General features: G+C 44.4%; 1 protein-coding gene across 4 annotated transcripts in view; it reads left to right on the top strand.

Annotated features, from left to right (window-relative positions):
* Nucleotides 1-14874, top strand: part of IRF2 (interferon regulatory factor 2) — a 40025-nt gene extending 25151 nt beyond the window's left edge. For all 4 annotated transcript variants that reach the window (XM_009100954.4, XM_009100946.4, XM_050973359.1 and 1 more), the window contains 5 exons: nucleotides 569-615; nucleotides 4053-4164; nucleotides 6966-7130; nucleotides 12118-12164; nucleotides 13528-14874. In XM_009100954.4, the coding sequence (XP_009099202.1) occupies nucleotides 569-615; nucleotides 4053-4164; nucleotides 6966-7130; nucleotides 12118-12164; nucleotides 13528-13839 (683 nt within the window). In that variant the 3' untranslated portion in view covers nucleotides 13840-14874. The remainder of the gene's footprint in view (nucleotides 1-568; nucleotides 616-4052; nucleotides 4165-6965; nucleotides 7131-12117; nucleotides 12165-13527) is intronic.
* Nucleotides 14875-20203: the final 5329 nt, after the last annotated feature.

Here is a 20203-nt window from a genome sequence, read left to right as displayed (position 1 = left end):
TTTTGGGATTCCCAAGCCAATCCTGATTGCATAAACCACTTTTGCATGAATTGTAATATGTATTTCCCTACCAGGTTGCAACTATTTACAAAAATATTAGTTGAAGTTTATTGTTATCTCTTTTCACATTAAATGAATCGACAATCTCCCTTTTCCTGTAGCTACAGAGAAAGCATCAGAAATGTGATGAGGCATATATTTTGATTTTTCTTCCCTTTAAGAATATTTTTTTCTCCCTTTCTTTTTTTTTAACAGGTCCTGTTTTTTAATTTGTCATTCTTCCATATTGTCACTTTGATTTTTTGACTGCAGTTCTTTCCTTGGTCCCATAGTGGTTCTCTTTTGTAGCCTTTTAACAAAGAAACACAAAGCCAGAGCATTCAAGGTGAATTTTTTGCTGCCCAGGCCTTAAGGGAAGGGTAAAATTAAGCAAAATGCATTCTTCCTTAACTAGGAAGTCCTGCCATTTTGAGGCTCATTTTGGGGCTATTTGTTGGTGAATATAGAAAGTGTGAAGGATAACTCATGGCACACATGACTTTATGAAATCTTCCTTCTGTTGTTGCAGGAAAAAAGACGAAATCTGAGAAGGATGACAAATTCAAACAAATTAAGGTAAGAGGTGTCTGTTTAATGGTGCAAGAGCTTGTGAATACAATCTGCTGCAAATATTTTTTAACAGCCCCAACAGTAAATCGTGGCGGGTACTTGCGAGTGCTTGTGGTTTGGTTAAGTAACTGCAGTTACCCGGGATGTTTGGGGTTGTTTTTTTTGAAGTGTGAAGGCTGTTAAAGCTGTGACTTACGTCATCAATGGACACAGCCCTTGTGTTACAATGCCTGGAGGTTGGAAAACTGGCAGTCTCAGCAATACGTTTGCCATTTGTTTGTCTCTGTAAGGAGAAATACAGTAATTAGGGAAGGAATGCTTCTGAACAATAGAGCTACCTTTTGGAGCAATTAATTTCTGTGTGTAAGCATTGGAAATGCATTTTCATTTAGGCAAGGGTCAGAGCTGCACCTTGTGCTCATGTTTTGTCAGTTAGAAGGCGTCAGCTGTAAAGCTCTTCAGTTGCAGCCTGAGATTTCTGCTCATTCAGAGCGTGGGCCCAGACTGATGTCTGCTGTCCCTGCAAGGCATGGTGTTTCCAAGCTTTCACACCTCTGCCAAGGGCCTCTGCCAGGTGGTCAGTATTACACACCAACGGGAGCTAGTCCACCTTCAAATTTTTAACAAAAAAGCAAATCTCAGAGATTTCAGACTCTCAGCTTTCAGTAAAATTGGTGTCCTTGGGCTGTATGTAGCAGCGGTGTCTACAGTGCAAGGGCAGCTTGGTCCCCTGCTGCTCACCTGTGAAGGGCTGTGCCACCCGTGCCTGGGTTCAGGCTCTGCAGCCTCTGGCCAGGAGATTCTCTGGGCCAGGTGAACCCAGAAATGTGGGGAAAAGTCCTCCACTGAAACAGTTTGGAAAGTGGGTGCTGCCACAGCAGTTGTGCCTTGTGCAGTTACACGTCAGAATGCTATGACTTTTAAATTGTCTGAAAAGAACCACTTTGTAACTCTCCTGTGTGGCATCCTACAGCCACGTGTGATTGTTATCGAGTGACTCTGGTGGTAGCTGATGTTCAGAGGGAGCCAGTAAAACTGCTTGGGTCAGAGCAGAGCAGTGTGCCAGCATATACACCTACCTACCAGTGATACCTCCTGTCAGCTCCTGTGCCTCTGAGCTGGGTGGTATTCTTGTCTGCTCCCCCACTCTGACTGATGTGTGCAGTGGCTGGTCTGGATTTGAAGAGGTGCTCTTCCCCTACTCAGCCACTCTTAGGCTGACTGTTGAATGTTGAAGGCTGTAGTAGTGAAGAAGGGTAATAGATGAATTAAAGCAAATGCTCATTTCTGAGCATGAAAGCTTCTTATAATTGCTTTGGTGATGAGAATTCCTGAGATCCAAGTTGCATGTTTTGAATTGAATGCCTTACAATTACCCTGGAAAATGTCTTTCAGTGGAGCCCAGTGGGAGGCTACTCCACGATTTGCCTGGTAACTGCAGTGGGGTGATAGCAGCAGAGGGAGAAGCTGAGAATCTGAGCACAGATCTGCAAAGGGACTTCAGCATAGCAGGAGCCTTGCAGTGAGCTTCCCATTGTTGCCCCTGCTGGACCCTGTGGTCACCCACAGCAATTGCTGGTGGGCTGAGCTTGAGCGTGGTGCTCAGGGCAGTCGCTGCTTGTCCCTGTGCACGTGAGAGTGTTGGGCCTTACCAAATCCCTGCTCCACCTTAGCAAAGGGGCAAGCAAGTCTCCCACCCCACAGGTAGGTCTCCTGTCACTGGGCTTTTGGGCAGAGTCTGTCATTACAATTCATTAAATTATTTTAAAATGAATTCTCAATAATGGGAAGGAAACGGAAATGTCAGAGCAGCCCAGATAAAACCAGTCTCTTTTGAAACAAAGGACTGAACTGAGGCTTAATTTCTACCTTATCCTAGATGTATCCTTTAGACCATGCAGTTCCACATTCAGAGTTATTTTTAAAATCCTAGTGACAGCTTTCTCCATGCATTTGGCTTAGGCTAGACATCTGAACACTCAAAATTTAGGTGATTTAACACCAACTGTGCCAGTATCCAATTCTCTTCGTGGATCTGGCGCCATCACCTGAGTTCTAAGATGCATATTTGTTTCTGAAGCTTGAAAGGGGCTACTAAATAACTTCTCTGTAATCAAGCCTCAGTAAAGTTGAGCAAGTGCTGCGGGCACAGTGTTTCCTTGGGGGCTGCTGAGTTGCTGTGAATTAAAGCAAACAGCACCAGATACTCAGGGCTCCAGTGTGCAGCCCTAACCTATCTCTGCAGTTGTGACCCTCAATGGATCAATAGCAGCTAATTTTGTCTTTTCAAGCTCTCCCAGTCTTTGACCTGTAGGGTAGCACAACTGGTGCATCTCATCAAAGACCTAGTGCCATTAACACTTAACTCTCAACCCTTCTGATGTGCCAGGAATGTTGCACAGGGTGCATGTTTGCCTTGCTTTAGTGTCTGGGAAGGTGCTTGTGTTGAAGTGACAATTCTTTTTGAGTAGATCACAATCACAGCATGTGACATCCAGGAAAAAAACCCATCACAGTGCCCCCAGTATTTTGTCCCAAAGATACCAGATGGGCTGGCACTGCAGGTCCTAAGGCTTACCTTGTCTGCCTTGGATGAAATGCTTTAGAGCAGTGAAATGAGCACGGTGTGGACAGCTCTGCCCCTCTCTGTCTCTGGCTCAGCACACAGGGGACAACTTGCAGCCTTGCAGGGCTGGTAGGGTAAGAAAGAAGACTTTAGACATTGTAACCAATAAACCTGTGAGAGAGTCAATACCAGGGAGGAAGTTGCATGTGTTTAAAGAAATCCTGAGTTAATGGAATTAATTTTTTGGGCTCTACCCTGAAGGGATCTTTTTAGATTCCCGCTTGAGTGTATCAGGCTTATAGAGAGGCATCTTGTGGAAAGCTCAGTCTGTGTAGAACAGGTGGTGTTTTCCAAATGCTGTTGCCCTGTGGTAATGTTTATGATGTGATCTAAAAGGCTGTATTTAGTGTAAACACTTTGGTTTTCTTTCAGACTTGCTGTAGAGAAAAATTAAGGCTAGAGTTTAGTAATTGCTGTAGAGAAACTAAGACTTCCTTTTAGACAGTGCAGAGAGAGCATATTTGGAAGGGACTGAGGATGAATATTAAATAGAGTACTGTTTTAAAGCAATGTTTCTTCCTTGTTTGTTTCAAATGTTAATCTCTTGTAGTAAATAGCTTGCTGCTTCCTTGCTCTCTGAAGGCTTACTCTAAATTTGAAAATTAAAAATAGCTTTCCTTTCAAAGCACAAGATTTGGAAATGAATTAGTCCCAGTCTTCTCCTCAGAGAAATACTTGTTCTAAGACAGTGTCTTGCAGAGAGCAGGGGGTATATAGCAGGCAGAAGTGATGGGATTTATTACTGTCTCAGAACAAAGAGATAAGCTATCTCCTAAAATAAAGTAATCCTGACCCAACTGTACTGTTTTCATTCTAGCAAGAGCCAGTTGAATCATCTTTTGGGATGAATGGGCTAAATGCTGTCACTTCTGACTATTTCCTGTCCTCCAGTATAAAAAATGAAGTTGATAGTACAGTGAACTTTGTAGGTAAGTACTCCTATCCTTTTTTTACCTACTAAGTACACTTCAAAAATGCTTCTGGTCTGCCAGGCTTACCTTTCCATCAGCATTTTGCACTTCAGGGAATGCCATGGTTGCAGTCAGGTAGACCCATTTATCAGCAGCCTAGGCCATGCAAGATTGTGGTTGCAGGCCAGCTCCACCACTTGCAGAGACAGTGAGCAGTACTGTGCCACTGGGGTGGTTCCCTTGAGAGTGAAGCACTTACAGGCACTCTTAGCTGGCTTCTCATGGTGGGACTTATTCCACAGGGTAGTCCTCAGCCATGAACAGACTGTAGGCAGTGTCATGTGGGAGTTAAACTGCAGTCAGATGGCAGTTTCCCATTGCTTAAAGCAGAGGTCTGTATAGAATACCATTTTATTTGGGAGTTCAAGCCAGCAGGCAAAATGCAGAAACTTGGTTCTTTTCACTGACACCTCAGTAGCAAAGATAGTTCTTAACATCACTGAGCTAATGAAAAGGATCATCAAAGACTGCATTTAGAAACCAGTACATTAGAAATTAGCTGTCGTCTCAGCATGTGAATAATTGGTCCTCAGTAGAATAATTGGACTGGGCTTTTGACAGCTCTTTTTTGGCTAAGGTTGTCATTGCAGCAAGAGCCTCCTAATAATATGACCCACATACCATTTTATCTAGAATTCCACTTTTAAATATGACAAATATGTTAGTATTCTCCTTGGAAAGATGGCAGAAACCATGTGCAGTGACTATTTTCGATCCCCATTTCTTAGACACAGGGCTTTGCATAGTCATTCCCCTGAAGTACTTGTGTGGCTGAGGAGTTTGTGAGTAGTTTTGCTTTCTTTGTGTCAGTTCATTTAATCAGCTGTTGCTTTGTAAGAGTATTAGAACATGCTCCTACTGATATAGCTTGAAGGAGTAGCACCATCGTGCTATTAGTGCTTCCTGTTCACTGACTGAGGATCAGGTGGGAAACTGTCATCCAGTGTTGTTTAATTATTGAGATGTGAGGTGTGCTGCTTATCCAGACTGGAGAAAGAAGCTGTTATTTAGGACTGCAGGAAGGATTTTAATGTAAACAGGGAGGAAAAGGTAAAATAGAATTGTTCTGCAGAAAGACAGGAAATCAGCCAGAGTGGATGAAAGACAAACAGCACCTGCAGAGTTTCTGCCATACATGCAGCTCACTGGAAACTGTGGCATAGTGCTCAAGTGAGCAGTAGTTTTTCTGTGCATTTTATTTCTCAGGGTGGGTAAGAATTTTCCAGGTATTGAGGAAAGAGATAAAACAGTGCAGATGGCCTGCTCATTCCCTGAGTGGGTTGCGTAATAATAGTCTCTCCCAGATAAAAAATTAACTGTGTGTGCTCTTGCACCACTCTTACCACACTCAATAAAAGCTGGTTGTTTCAGAACCAGGAAAGGTGAATAAAGGGGAAACAAATTATCTGAAACATACTTATACTAATCGTAGTGATCAACTTTAAAAAAGTCTATCCAGTATGTATGTAATTTTCTTTATGCTGGCATTGTTTCTCAAAATACACATCTTAGTTTTGAAGATTTTCTAGTGAATACCTGGCACTTCACAAAGCAAAATACTATGCAGCTTTTCCCTCGGAAAAATACCTGTCACTTTTCTTTTTCAAAAAGCCTTGTCTAAAGATAGAATGCAAGAGTGGATTGTGTTTTTAGACATGTGCATTCATGTTTATTTATCGTAGTTCATGCAGGAATAGATGCTATCTTTTGACTTTTTCAAATTTAATTATTGGTATATTCAGGTTACGTAACTGAAAAATTGCAAGATCTGTTGTATTTCATTGCCTACATGTTTTTCCCCTCATGGACTGTTTGTACAGAATTTAGCCTTTTGTTCCTTGTGAAGCTTTATGTTCAGTGAAAGAATTTCTATAGTCTTTCTCTTGGGTAACCATGGTTTCAGGTTAGCCATCCTCTGAGATGGCTCCATCCCTGTGCATTCTTCTGATCTAACTCATTGGCTTTCAGTTCTGTGCTGGATAAATGCATTTGTCATGTGTTCATACAGCTGGGACTAAAGGAGGAGTTGTACAAGACAGGAAAATCTGTCAAGCAGCTTCAGACAAGTGAGATTCTGGTTTTTACCATACTTTTGCTTTGCTCAGTAACTTCTTGGTACCTTGGTTTGTCAACCTTTTTCAAAAGGTTGTAGTGTAAAACAAGTTATATCTGCAAAGCATTTCAGGACACTTGGAAACATCCATGGTTGCTTCGCCTTGTAGAAATTAGTAATGCTCCTTTGATATTAAATTCCATGTACTCTTTTGGTATTAAATATCATGTGCCTGGGGGAATAGGAAACCCCCCTGTTAATAACCAACCAAACTGTAGCTTTCTGTCACAGACTGTGGGGATTGCAGGTACAAGTTTATTTTCTGCATACCATCGATGGCATTCTGAGGGTCAGTGACAATAGCCATCTAACTGGAGCAGAAATTTTTCATAGATTCATGTCATATGTCATGTCAGAGTCCTACAGTGTTTTGCTTGATCCTGTGGCCAGGTTTTTGCATGCTGGTTCTGGTCTTCTGTTGTAAAGTTTATATTAGAGCATTCAGAGACCATGGTTTACAGCTTGCTCGTTGAGGATCCCGGATTTCCTTTAGAACTCTCACTGAAACTTATATCCCCTGAAAGTAGGTGGTAGGCATGGAAAAAAGTGCTGAGACTATTGAAGACTCAGACACCAAGCAGGCTCTTAGAGGTTCAACAGGGTTGAGATGTTATCAATAATCAATATTTTTGTTTCTAATCCCAAGTTGTAGGACAGCCACACCTTGATGGCAGCAGTGAGGAGCAGGTGATAGTTGCCAACCCTCCTGATGTTTGTCAGGTGGTAGAGGTGACAACAGAAAGTGATGAACAGCCCCTCAGCATGAGCCAGCTGTACCCTCTACAGATCTCCCCTGTCTCTTCCTATGCAGGTAAGCAACTTGGTGTTTCTTTACCCTGCTTTTTCTGGAAATGTTGGGAAGCTGCTGGGGGAAAGAGGGCTCTTCCAGACTAGCTAGCGAAGATTCAGAAATGCCTACCCATCTGCCTTCTGAATTGTTAATGAAACTCAAAAATGCACAGTCCTCTGCTCATTTCCTTGGGAAACAACTTGACAGATCTGAGTTTGGAAATGTGAGCTGCCGGTGTTAGTTTGTGAATAATGGAAAAAGAACTTTTTAGGTATAATGCAGAGATCTTTTAAAGGGTGATTTTCAGTGGTACAAATGACATGCCCCCTGCCTTACTGAAGATCAAAGGTCTTTTTTGCTCTGTGTTTACTCAGTGTCTAGCACAGTGTGCAGTGCTAAGGGCTGCACTAGTGGTATATATGCAGATAGGGAGCTGAGGGCCTGGGAGGAGTAATTCTGTCTTGCTGCAGACTAGAAGAGCCATGTAGTGACTGATAACAAGTGATCTTTCAAGCAGCAGAGCTGTGGACATCTGGCTTCCAACGTCTGCCTGCCATCTGGATTCTCTGATACCTAAAAAGAGGATGAGATAACAGGCTTCCCCCTACTCCCTGTGAGGGTGGTTATGGTTTCCCTTTTCATCTGGCCCCTTATTTTTGTATAACTGCTAGGAAGTCTTTGGCACTCGTTTATCCCTTATCCAAGTCTAACAGTGTGTTCAGAAGTTTCTAGGGGTGAACAAACACAAATGTACGTGTGGACATGCTATACAGAGTTCCCACAATCATATAAATCTTATTTCATAGGAAGCAGGACAAAGCCGTGTTTGAAAGTAGAAAAAGTTTAAGATCCAACCTGTCCTTTCTGTTTTAACATGGTGCTACTTTGCAAGCCTTAGGAGACTGGGTAGAAACACAAATGTCACCTTTTAAGGCAAATTTAAGTATAACTAGTTCTCCATGCATTTTATTATTTTACACATGGTTTTGTCTTTGACTTATTAGGCTAAAATTTCTTCCAGGCACATTTTTACAAAGTATGTATTTAGCAATTTTTATCTTTGGGCCCTAGTGAATTGTATGATGTTCCTTTGGATTGTCTCCACTGTTAGTCTCACACATGTTGATAAACGATTATGCTTCCCAGTGTGTTTAGTCTGCCATGACCAAAGCATTTAGAAGACCTTTGCAAAGCATAAGGCAGGGAGATGAGAGAGTGCTTAAATTTATTAGCAGAAGGGAGACAAGGGTCTTTGAAACATCTTTCCTCTTTACAAATGCCTCTTGGAAAACTTTTCCATCTCTGCAAACATGACAATGGTGCAATCTTTTATCTTCAGCTATAGGATGTATATTCTTGAAATGCAGACAGAAGTCACTGTCTTGGTTTGGAAGTCATGGTGTTTTCTTGGACTGGAATGATAGAGAAAGGGTGGTCTGGTGACCACCTTGACATGAGCAAATCATGACCTACCTGCCCTAAGGTCATTGCAACCAGCCTGCATAAGGAAAAAGATTCAAGTACTTCTGCTATCCCCTTACTCTGTCTTAGTACCTTGGTGGCCTCAAGTTGTCTTAACTTATACCCAGACCTGCTAGCCCCAAACTCAGATAAGAGTTTCATGCCACTGGCATGCTTTTCAGCACATTTCAAGGCAGCTCTTGATGATCCTGGCTACATCCTGTAGCTAGAGGCCAGTAAGAAGTGAAGTACTGCAAGGGTCCATCCTCAGAAAAGTCTTTAATATATTGATAAGCAGAAGATACTTTGGAGACGTGTTTGTGAGCTTCACACAATAGGGCACACCAGTTGATATTTTTGAGGGCAGAGCCATCATCCAGAGAGTCCTGGAGAGATTGCAGGAATGGGTCAGCAGAAACCTTATGAAATTTAGCAAGGGCACATGTGAAGTCCTGTGCACTGGAAGGAAGAGATGTTTATAGCACCTGGGGCTGATGGTGTGGAGAGTAGCTCTTCAGAAAAGTGAGCTGAGAGCAAGACACCAGAGCACCTCAGCCATAGAGAAGGCCACCAGTTTTCAGGAGCATGGCCAGTAGATCTAGGAAAGTGATTATCCTCCTCTACTCCATGCTAGTTGAACTACTTTAAAAGTACTGCATCCAGTCTTGAGCTGCCCTGTCCAAGAAACTTACAAACAAACTGGAACAAGGGCAGAGAAGGGCTATGCAGGGTATGGCCTCTCACTCTGTGAGAAGATGGAGGGACTGCGGCTTGTTCAGCCTGGAGAAGAGATGGTTTTGAGGATTTCATAGCAGCTGCCTCTACTGCAGGGATGTTCCCAAGAAGGCAGAGCCAGACTCTTCACAGCAGTGCATGGTAGGAGGATGAGAAGCAGCTAAATTGAAACCAAAAGTTACGGTGCAGCTGGATATAAGAAAAGGTATCACCTGTTTCATCACAAGGACAGTCAGGCAGTGGAGCAGGATACCCAGGTTGTGCTTCCTCCATCCTTAGATGGAGGGAAGGAGGCCCCAAGCAACCTAATCTAGTCCTGTAGCTAGCTGGCCCTGCTTTGAGCAAGAGGCTGGGCTAAAGACTTCCTGAGGCCCCTTCCAACCTGAATTGTTCTATGAACCACTTTTTCTTTTAAGAATGTATTTGCTCTTGAGGCTGGAGCAAGGACAGAAGTCTGTGTGTTAGAACCCTGAAATTTCTAGGACACTCTTGTGACTGTTTCTGCTTCGTCTTGCTCCACACAGACCTGTATAGAACCACAGGAACTTTGGCCCTGTGCTTGTGGTTTGCTCTGTCAGGTGCTACTGGCTGTATGGCAGGAAAGAGTATGACCATAACAGCTGTGCAGGAACAGTTAGTTGAGCTCTTCTAAAACAACAACCAAAAAAAGTAGCCAGATATGTCAGCTGTCCTACATAAATCTGGTTTATTTCAAAACACCTCTGGTTCCTTTCTGAGGTTACTCAGGCAAATGACGTGAGTTGCCCATGTGAGTTTTTTCATATATCTGCTGATGTCTATGAAATCCTTTTGGTTCTTATTACCCAGGCTGTTGCCAATGTTTGACACTGATTCAAATACCCTTCTTGATAGAAATAACCTCTCTAACTTTCCATGCCTGTGTGGCCAGCTTCCCTGGCTTTGCTAACTATAGTGCTATCTCTTACTCAGCATTTTGTTATGTATAAACACCAAGGATGGATTCCTTTTCAGCTGCATCACTCTGTTTTTGTTGTGACATGCTTCTTCATGTCAAGGAATACCTGTTACTTGTCTCTATGTGGATTCCTTCAATTGATTCTGTCTTCAGGGCTGTTTCTCCTTTGTGTGAATGAATTTTTCCTCTCCTCCCCCCAGTATGGCTTAATTAGCCAGCTTAGTCACATTGGCACATCTTTCTCTGCCAGGGTCAGTGCAGGAGAAGCCCTGCAGTGCATTAGCTTCACAGGGCATTGCAGTTAGATTTAATGTTTTGGACTGTTCCTCTGCTTACTGCACTCTGTGGTGGAGACCCTGGCACAGGAGAGGGGCTGGCTTTGGAAGCAGCAGTCTGGGGTAGCTGGGCTGGGGTAAAAGGACTTAGAGTACAGTTTAGATCCTGGGGTCTGAAACAGTGGTTCAGCCCATTGTTTACAGTCTTCTGCCTAAACCTAATGCTTAGCCCAGCCTTGAGAGGATGGCAGGGTACTGCCAGACTCTCTGAAGATGTGCAGGGGCACGATCCATGAGGCATGATCCATGCACTCTTAGCACTCATGTTATGTCCAGTGCAGAGCATGAGATTGGTCTCTGGGAAGGCAGAGTTGCAGGGGCTGTGCAAAGCAGTTTGTATGGACTGAAATGCATAACACAGAGCTGAGAGTGAAAACTGGGGCTTCAGAGCTCTCTTGCCTGCTATGATAACTCACCCCATCATTCCCTGACTTGTGTGATTTCTGTGTTCCTTGTGGATAATTTCCCTGTCTGTGCAGCCCTGCTCTGGGGATTGGAGTGTTGGTATCCTGATAGATGCCTAGAGTTATCCTATCAGGAAACAGGACACAGTGGTTCAAAACCCCACCAGCTGAAGGAAACCTGCAGTCCAGGCCTCCACTGGATTAGTCTGGGGAACCAGTGGCTGTGCTGAAGGCAGCAGCCATCACTGCAGACTGAAAAGCGGGGTTTCTGCCGTCTCAGAGGTGTCTGAGGCACAGCAGTCTCAACCACTCATGGGCCAGGAGCCTGACCCTCAGACAGAGATGTGTTTTCAGGCACACATGGGCTTGAAAATTCAGTGAAAATTCCTGGATTTCAGGCTCTTCTGCAAGGGAGGCTGCAGCTGCAGGAGGATGGCTGTTCCACTGGAACTGTGCCCCTGCATTTGTGCTCTGGTTCAAGTGATGAGGGTGAGGGAGGCCGTGTGCAGTGGGGAGAGGTGATGGGGCTGGAGACTGTGGTATTGCACCTTGCTCAAGTGAGGGGTGAAGGGCTGAGAAACAGGCTAGGGAGTGGTAGCAAAAGCAAAACCATACCAACTGTACCAGAGTATGTCAACAGTAATAGAGCCCCAGAAGTGACAACAAGCTCTTGAGGTGGCAGGCTGAGATAACAGTTAATGAAACAAAACCACATTTATCTCCTCTAGGATGGAGTTGTTGTTGATTTTGCCAGGAGATAAATATTTGGACAGAACTTTTTCTGTTGCAGGGCCTGGAGTGGCTGTACAGGGGCAAGGGAGAGGGGGCATCCCCTGCTTGCTGGAGATTCTTCCCAGAAAGCATAAATCTACTTCTTCCCTCTCTATTGCTGTCTTTTCCAGAATGTAGACATGTTTACTGTGATAACCATGTGAATTTACCCCAGTTGTTCAAGGCAGCTGTGCTGTCTAGCCCTGCTGTGGCAGGGTCTCAATGCTTCTCCATTGTTTTCTGGTTGTTTGACTTGACTCTGTTTGCTTCCACTTGTTGGACATACATCAGGTCTCTTCAGCTGGAATTTGTTACTATAGATAGAACAGCATGAGTTTCATTTTTGTTTCTATTTTGTTTGACAGAAAGTGAAACAACTGACAGCGTTCCAAGCGATGAAGAAAATGCAGAGGTAAGTGCTTTCTGGAATTTTAGCAGTTTTGACCAAGGTCTCAGGATCCATGCCCTGAGATATTTTTGCCCCTTCTCTACTGCAGCTCTGTCCACTAGTGGAAAATTCATTTTGGTAATAGCTAGGGGAGAAAAGCAGACCAGGAAGGTGCAGGGGATACAGACATTTGGACGATTGCTGCAGAATTAGAATCTCTACAAATTAATTTCTCCTCATCTGTCCAAACAACAAGACTAGTTTGCATAATAAGATGTTCTGCAGTGCCATCACCAGTGCCAGCTAGTATGTTAACATGATGCATTGACCTTGCTGGGTAGTGAGTATTTTATCTTGGTTGAAAGCTCGCTCACTTTGTTTTCCTTAAATGGCATCTGAACTCATATAACTGGAGGAAATGCTTACACTTATGACTGAAATGAAGCTAGAATGCTTGAGGTAGGTGGGGCAGAAAGCTTTCCTGAGCAGTCATCTGGGTATTGCTGGGTGAAAGGAATCCATGGGTAAAATAACCTAAGCTGCACGTATACAAAAACACCACTTGCCTTTTATTTTGGGGCTGCCATCAAGGTACCAGACCTACCAATCTCCATGTGTACTTAAAGGCCAAGTAAAGCTCATTGAAGACTCTTGGATGCCCTGTGCTCCAGCTGTATTTTTGCATAAGGCCTTTTGCAAAGCTCTCTCCTTCTTGTCCCCCACCAAAGGTTCTCTGAATCTTCCTTCTTGGAGGACCACCAGTTGTGCATCTGTATAACAACACAGCTAACCCACCTGGTCTGTGGTGCCTTGGCTGGGGTGGTGCCCATATGTAGACTGCCAGTAGTGACTCCACAGACCTCCTTCAACAGAACATGCCATTGCAGCATCTGTGGTGGGCAAACAAGTGGATGCTCATCTTCCCTTGATGAACTTCTTCCCTGTGATGAGGGATGCTCTGTCCAGTGACAGTGGTTTCCAGCAGCCTCACCTGTATTGCTAGCTTGGGTAGTGTTGGGTCTCTGTGCCTGCCTCTTGGCAGGAAGATGCTGTCTCTGGTAACAGAGGAGACACTACCATTTGGAGTTCTAAATGTCTGTATCCATTTTTGCCTCTGGCTTCCTGGGAATAAGGCCTTTATTTTCCATTCAGAAGAGCAGATAGTGCCTCTTCAGTGCTGGAGAGCCAACAAAATTTAAGCACATGACTTCAGAAAAGGAGAAATGGCTGAGACATCCCAAGCCAGTGGCTAGAGGCTCAGGCTCCTAGAGGCAGGATAATTCCTGTGCAATATGTGGATATTTCTATCTTCATCTTATTACTTGGAGTACTTCACAAAGTTGTGTTCACTTATACAGTCTTCCTTTCTTTCTTCCCCCATTTCTAGGGACGACTTCATTGGCAGAAAAAAAACATTGAAGGCAAACAGTATCTCAGCAATCTAGGAATGAGGAACACTTCTCATATGCTTCCCAGCATGGCAACTTTTGTAGCCAACAAGCCTGACCTCCAAGTCACCGTCAAAGAAGAAAGCTGCCCACTGCCTTACAATAGCTCCTGGCCTCCTTTCCCAGACATCCCTCTGCCACAAGTAGTGTCCACAGCCTCCACAAGCAGCAGCCAGCCAGACCGTGAGACACGGGCCAGCGTCATCAAGAAAACGTCAGACATCACTCAGTCAAGAGTCAAGAGCTGCTAAGCCTTTGACAGTGTGGTTTTTTAGCTTTGTTTTGTTTGGTTTTGTATTTTACGTTTCTCTAAGAGAGGTTCATCCCTTGACGCACACAAGACAAACCCTAAGGTAAAGCCTTGGCAATAGAAAACATTGCAGTGTCTGACTCCAGTGCCGGACTGGTTTTAACTCAGGACTCCAGCAGTCAGTGTGTACACCTGAACCCATATTTCCAAGGTTGCTACATAGGAAAAGAGCCCAAGAACTTTGGCCCACTCACAGGTTCCAGTGTTTCATAAGAGGACCAACCCACCACAAGGGAAGTGGTGCTGCTGCGCTTCTTGCTGTCAAGGCTGTGATGGAACTGAAAGCCTCAGAATGGGAGAGAAAATGTGAACTAGCTGGAATATTTTTAAATAAAGAAAAATCTATTGTGAATATTGTACATAGTGCAGTACTAGCAAAGTTGCAGTCTGCTTCTGCACCTTATTAAGAAAGCACTTACAAAAGGCCTTTTATTACCTTGCTCTACTTAATGGCACATTGAAGGTCCCTCTCCACCTGTATTCTTTTCCAAGGCTATTCTTGCTAAAGTGTCTTTAAAGAATAGAGGAAGGGAAAGGAAACTAAAACTTTCCATGTGGATTTCATACGTTCTGAGACTGCTTTCATCATGTTTGTTTCTAATCTGCTATGCTTGAATGCCGCGTGGTACAATAGAAAAAAGAAAAGAAACTTATTACAGAGATATTATGCAAATTCCCAGATTTAAAAAAGAAGAAAAATACTCTAATTCTAACCAGAGCAAGCTTTTTTATTTTTTATACAGGGGAATATTTTATTCAAAGTAAAATTCTAAAGTGAATATAATTTTTTTTAATCTTTTCTACAGCAAAATTTATAATTTTAAGATTCAGTCCTTGGTTATCAGCAGTTATGACATCCTTGTGGCACATTTTTTTTTAATTTTGTAAAGGTGAAATAGCTTTTATGAGCTCATGTAGCAATCAGATTATCCTGTGGATTGATAATAAATATGGTATATAGTTAAATTTTTAATAATCCTCTTGTTTGTCTCTGATTTTTAATCTTTCAGAAGCCCCAGATGGCATGGGTTTGAGTAGGTGAATGTGACCTCTCAGAGTGAGCAATTAGCCTACGCTGCCTTTGCAATTTCTGGAGCACCCATGCAACAGGATGGGAAGTGCTGTGCTTGAGGCAGCTCAAGGCGGAAAGAGCAACTAGAACTCAAAGGTGACTTATTCAAGTTGGGCCTCGAAGGTAGAGGCTGGGAGCTAGGGCACCTCTTCAGCTGTTATTCCATGGCTGTGCTTTGCACAAGTTACCTCATAGAAGGGATCGTGTCAAAATCCATCCCCCACCCAATGCAAGCTCAGCTGTTCTTCCACTGTTCCTCGCAGATCCCCACGTGGCTTGCTTGCAGTTTCCTTGTCTGGAAAAATCTCATTTTGCAGTTTCAACCAATTAATGGAATGAAGCAGAAATCAAGTTAGCATTGTCCAGGGCTTTCAACATTACTGCCTGATGGCAAGCTGTGATTCCTGGAAAGCTGTAGTGTGTCTCAGTAAGGGTGCACAATGACTCGCCTGGTCGTGGTGGTGAGCAGGCTGTGTCCATTGCAAAGCACTGTGCACTTTGGGCTGGCATGGACAGAAGTTGAGAGCACTCACCCTTTTGCAATTTTTTAAGCTTTTGGGTGTGACACAGATTGATTCATAAAATCAGTCTGTGTACATGAAATATATGGACAGAGTGCCTTTCATATGTGATTGCCATTCTCATACCAGCCTGACAGGTGTGTGAGCTGAGAGCGGAGTGTATTGGGCTGATGAGCAATAACATGCACAGCAATGGCTGTGTCACAGGCAGATAGGCTAGCTGGCTACTGAAAAGGGAAAGTGAACAGAAGAATTTTGCTGTGTTCTTAACCTGATCCTACAATTCCAAGTTTCTTCACAGGTCCGTGTAAAACTTGTAATTTTGTCACCCTCTGACTGGTGGCCTGGGAAGACAAGGTTAGAGCTTTGGTTAGAGTTGGGAGTAAGAGGAATGTCCAAGCAGTATTTGGAATGCAGCTAAAAACTTGCAAGGGTTAAAATTATATTAATTGCTTTTGCCAACTGTATTTATTACAAGGGGCTAGTGACAGGAGTGCTGGCACATGTGTGTGTGTTTCTTAAGCCAGAGAGGGTGCTCTGTCTCCCTGCTGATGCCACAGCAGAAGAAACAGCTCAATGACCTTTCTGGCGAGTGCTTTGAGGGGGATTTCCACCTCTGCAGTAACAGCAGCAGGTGCACAATGTTTCTGTCAACAATAATGAAAATAGTAGTGGGGAGGAAGGAAACGATGGGGACCATAAATAGTGCTTTGCCCAAGACCCCAGACTTTCTGAGGAGGCAAAGGCAGTTGCACAAAGGCTTGGGATGCACGAAATTCAGCTATGGTGCATTACAGCTTTTCAAATGAGCTTTTCTTCTGTGTTTGGCAGCTTTAAATAACTCAGCAAAGGCACAGAAAGCCCTATCAAAGTTTGGTGTATTACTTTTTGATGAGTAGCTGGTGATAGGTAGCTCCTTTGGGCTAGTTCTGCTCTCAATTACACACCCATGGTCTAAATAATTCAGCAGCAGCTAAAAGGTATGTTGCCAAGCTTCTCACCACTGCAGCTCCAAGCACTGCCCAGCCTTCTTGGTGAATTTGTGTTCAGAGCTAATTTTGGACTGGCGTCAGAAGGTGAAATGTCAGTGGAAATAGCTCCTTGTTTTAATCAGGCTAATACTGGTGTAGAGACAGTGGAGAGGAATCCGAGTCACTGATTTTACTTTAATTTTGTAAGGAGCACCTCTCTCAGACCTCTGTGCTGTAGCTGTTCTCTGGGAACACTTGATAGTGCCTGCTGTGGTACTGCCTTCACCCCCTCTGCTCTTTTGAGGTACGGTTTCTCAGCTGATTTTTACACCTCATCCTACCCTTTAAGGTTAATGCCTTTCTATATGTTTCTCCTGACTGTTTCTTGGGAGAATGTGAACTTTTAAGGTGTCCAAACCAGGTAGCATGATGGGGATTTGCCAAGGTGCTGCGTTTATTAACCCCTGACAGTTTCTGCCCTGAAACGTGGGGGAGCAGCAGGAAGCTGGGCGGCTGCTATGTGCCCGTTTAAAGATGTTATCTCTCACACTCAGTGGTGTTAAGTTTCAGTTTTCGGTAGTATTTTTACTCTCAGGCAATTTCTTTTTTTTTCCCTGCCCCCCCCCCTTTTTTTTTTTTTTTTAAGAACTTTAAAAATTACTGCCACACAAGTCACTGTAACATTTTAAAGGCCACTTTTTGTTCCTGTGGCACATGACACGGCACAGGTCTGTCAGAGCCAGCAGCTGAGATACTTTTCTGAATATAGTTCCCTTGAGGGCAAGAAAATATAGACATAAACAGGGGTGTGGGCTTGTTTCTGGTGCAAGCCCTCAAGAGCTGGTGGCTGTTAAAGCCTGTTTTAGTGCCTGGGGTGGGGTCAGTCTCAGTGCCCCAGGAGGCTGCGTCAGGCTTCCAGGTGGTCATGGCATTTGTGTGCACACTCAGCCACCTGGGTACTTATGGGGCTGCTGCAGCCCAGCCCCGCTCCTCCTGCCTTCATTTTTGTTTTCCATTTGGCTTCCCTTCACATCTTTGGTTCCTTCAGCCAGGTTTCAGCTGTTTGACACGTTCACTGTGTGACTCCTGCAGCTGGAGTCTGCCTCATATCCTTTCCAGTCTGGTGCTCCTTTATCCCTGCTCCCTGGCTGCCTTCCTGCCCTCTTCCCCCTTCAGTCTGTAGGGCCCTGCCAACCCCCCTTGCCCCACCCTCCAGTTTTCCTCAGCAGTCTGACTTGGTGCTTTCATCCTCTCCTAAGCAGCCTCCAGCAGTGCTCTGGGCATCTGTAGGGAATGCTTCCATCCTGTATCACCCATGGGGCAGTGGGCTGGTTTTGGCTGGGGCCAAAGTCTTAGATTAAATGAACTTAGTGGACATTCCATGGACATTTTATAGATGCTTTGCAGGGGTGGTCCTAAGGGAATGACATATGTATATTTTTCAAAGGATGGGAAGGGGGTGGTGGTTAATTAGGATTTATTGGATACTGTGGGACCTAAACATGACAGAAATGGTGCGGGATAAGAAGTGGAGAATGTGCTGGTTTCAGCTGGGGTAGAGTTGATTTTCTTCACAGTACTAGGAGGAGGCTGTGTTTTGGATTTGGAACCAGAATTGCCCACTGTGCCACCTAAGCCTTTTGGCCTCCAGTGGACAGCCCCGCCATGGAAGAGGATAAACCATTCACAGGGACTACATAAAGCATGGCATGGGGCAGCCCTGAGTCACCAGCGTGGGGCTTTCCCTGCCCCAAAACACTGCCCTGCTCCTCCCCATGCTGCTCATGGAGCACGAGCTGGGGTGTGTGCACCCACCCACCTGCACCCAAGTGCCTTTGGGGGTGCTGCACCTTCCCGTGGGGTGCTGTGGTACCCCCCTGTGCACAGCCACATCCCTGCTGGCACAGGACAGAGGGCCCTGCAGATGAGGCCATTCAAGGTGGCTTTCCCTAAAAGCCATTTCCCTGAAGGCTTCCGCTGCCCCAGCACACGCGGTGTGACTCATCCTTGTATTTGAACCTTTTGCAGCTTCCTTTGGCATTTGCCATACTTTGCTGGAGAAAATGAGATAATTCCTGTTTTGCTGGAAGGCCTTACAGTGCCATGGCTCAGTGCATTTTGGGAGAATATTGCTGCTCCCGTTTGGAGACACAAGTTTCTTGGTATCACAGAGAGACTTCGTGAGCATTTGATGTTTATTTGTAGTGTGAAAATTTACAGGGAAAATGTAAATGATGGCCATGAGCAAAGCTGATACAAGGCCTCTTCACGAGCATTTCAAAGGGTTTTTCTAAAATTAATTATATAAAATTAATTCTATAGAATAATAGAATATCCTGAGGTTGAAGGGACCCACCAGGATCGTCAAAATCCAGCTCCTGGCCCTGCACAGGACAACCCCAAGAGTCACACCATGTGCCTGAGAGCATTGTCCTAACACTTCTTGAACTCTGCCAGGTTGGTGCTGTGATCACTTCCCTGGGGAGCCTGTTCCAGTGCCCAACCACCCTTTGGGTGAAGAACCTGATATTCAATGTCAACCTTCCCTGACACAGCTTCCTGCCCCCCTGTTAGTCCTGCCACTCGTCACCACTGAGAAGACATCACTGCCTGACTCTGCTTCCCCTCACAAGGAAGCTGTAGGCCATGGAAAGGTCTCCCCTCATCTCCAGCTGAACAGACCAAGTGACCTCAGCCACTCCTCACACGGCTTCCCCTCAGGGCCTTTCTAACAGAATGAATACTTCTAAAATTAATTGTGTGTAGATTGGCACTTAAGAGATGTTGTTTAGTGGTGGGCTTGGCAGTGTTAGGTTAATGTTTGGCCTTGATGATCTACAAGTAAACGATTCTATGATTAAAATATAAGTGCAAGCTTTCTGAAAGAAAAAAAAATAAAAAAGAAATATCAGTTTATAATCAGTTACTAGGGATGAATAATCCACTCTGCCATGCCTGGCCCCTCAGCTGTCTGCCTGGGCATCTGCATGCCCTGTCTCAGGCTGAGTACACCCTCCCTTGGGGAATGCACCCAAATGTCCCAGCCAGCTCCTGCTTCAGCTGGACTCAATGTCCTCACAAAAGGCACAGCAACTGGTAAATGTGAGCTGGGGAGCTCACAACACTGGGACTTCTTTCACACAGCCAAGTGGCCACCTCTGCTGAACTTACCCTCACCTGAGCTTGTTCATTTTATGGTTTTATACTTTCAGGTTCCAGATGGGATAGAAGAAAAACGAAACCAGAGCAGCACAATAAATAGTAGGGAATTACATTTACAGCAAGTCTGCATTTATTCAAGGAAATCTGGTTAACTGGGTTCTAAATAGTTTTACTTAAATCTCTTAAGTTTCCATCTGAAAAAGGTCTTTAAAAGCAGACAGATGATAATAAATCAAGTTCACCGCAGGCTTAGCTGCAGGGACAAATTATCCCATCCCACTGATCCAATCTGACTGTCTGCAGCAAATGCTAATTTGAGGTACCATAGCCTCTATGAAGGAAAAAAAAGGGAATTAGCTAAAGGAACATCCATGCCAGTAAGTCAGGGTGATGTGATTTTTATTTAGATGCTTTACTTAACCAAACACCATCTTCTTGTGTAAAGAAGCTTCTTGCTGCTCTGTGGGACTCAGAGCATTCAGGTGCAGGACAGCAGTATCCAAGGCCACTTCATCAGAGTTACTGCCCCTCTCACTCTCTGTGCACATAATCACCACAGTCCAGCCAAGCTGAAACAAT

This window comes from Serinus canaria, chromosome 4, assembly GCF_022539315.1.
Source record: "Serinus canaria isolate serCan28SL12 chromosome 4, serCan2020, whole genome shotgun sequence".
NCBI lineage: Eukaryota > Metazoa > Chordata > Aves > Passeriformes > Fringillidae > Serinus > Serinus canaria.
This window is presented reverse-complemented; position numbering and strand designations above follow the sequence as displayed.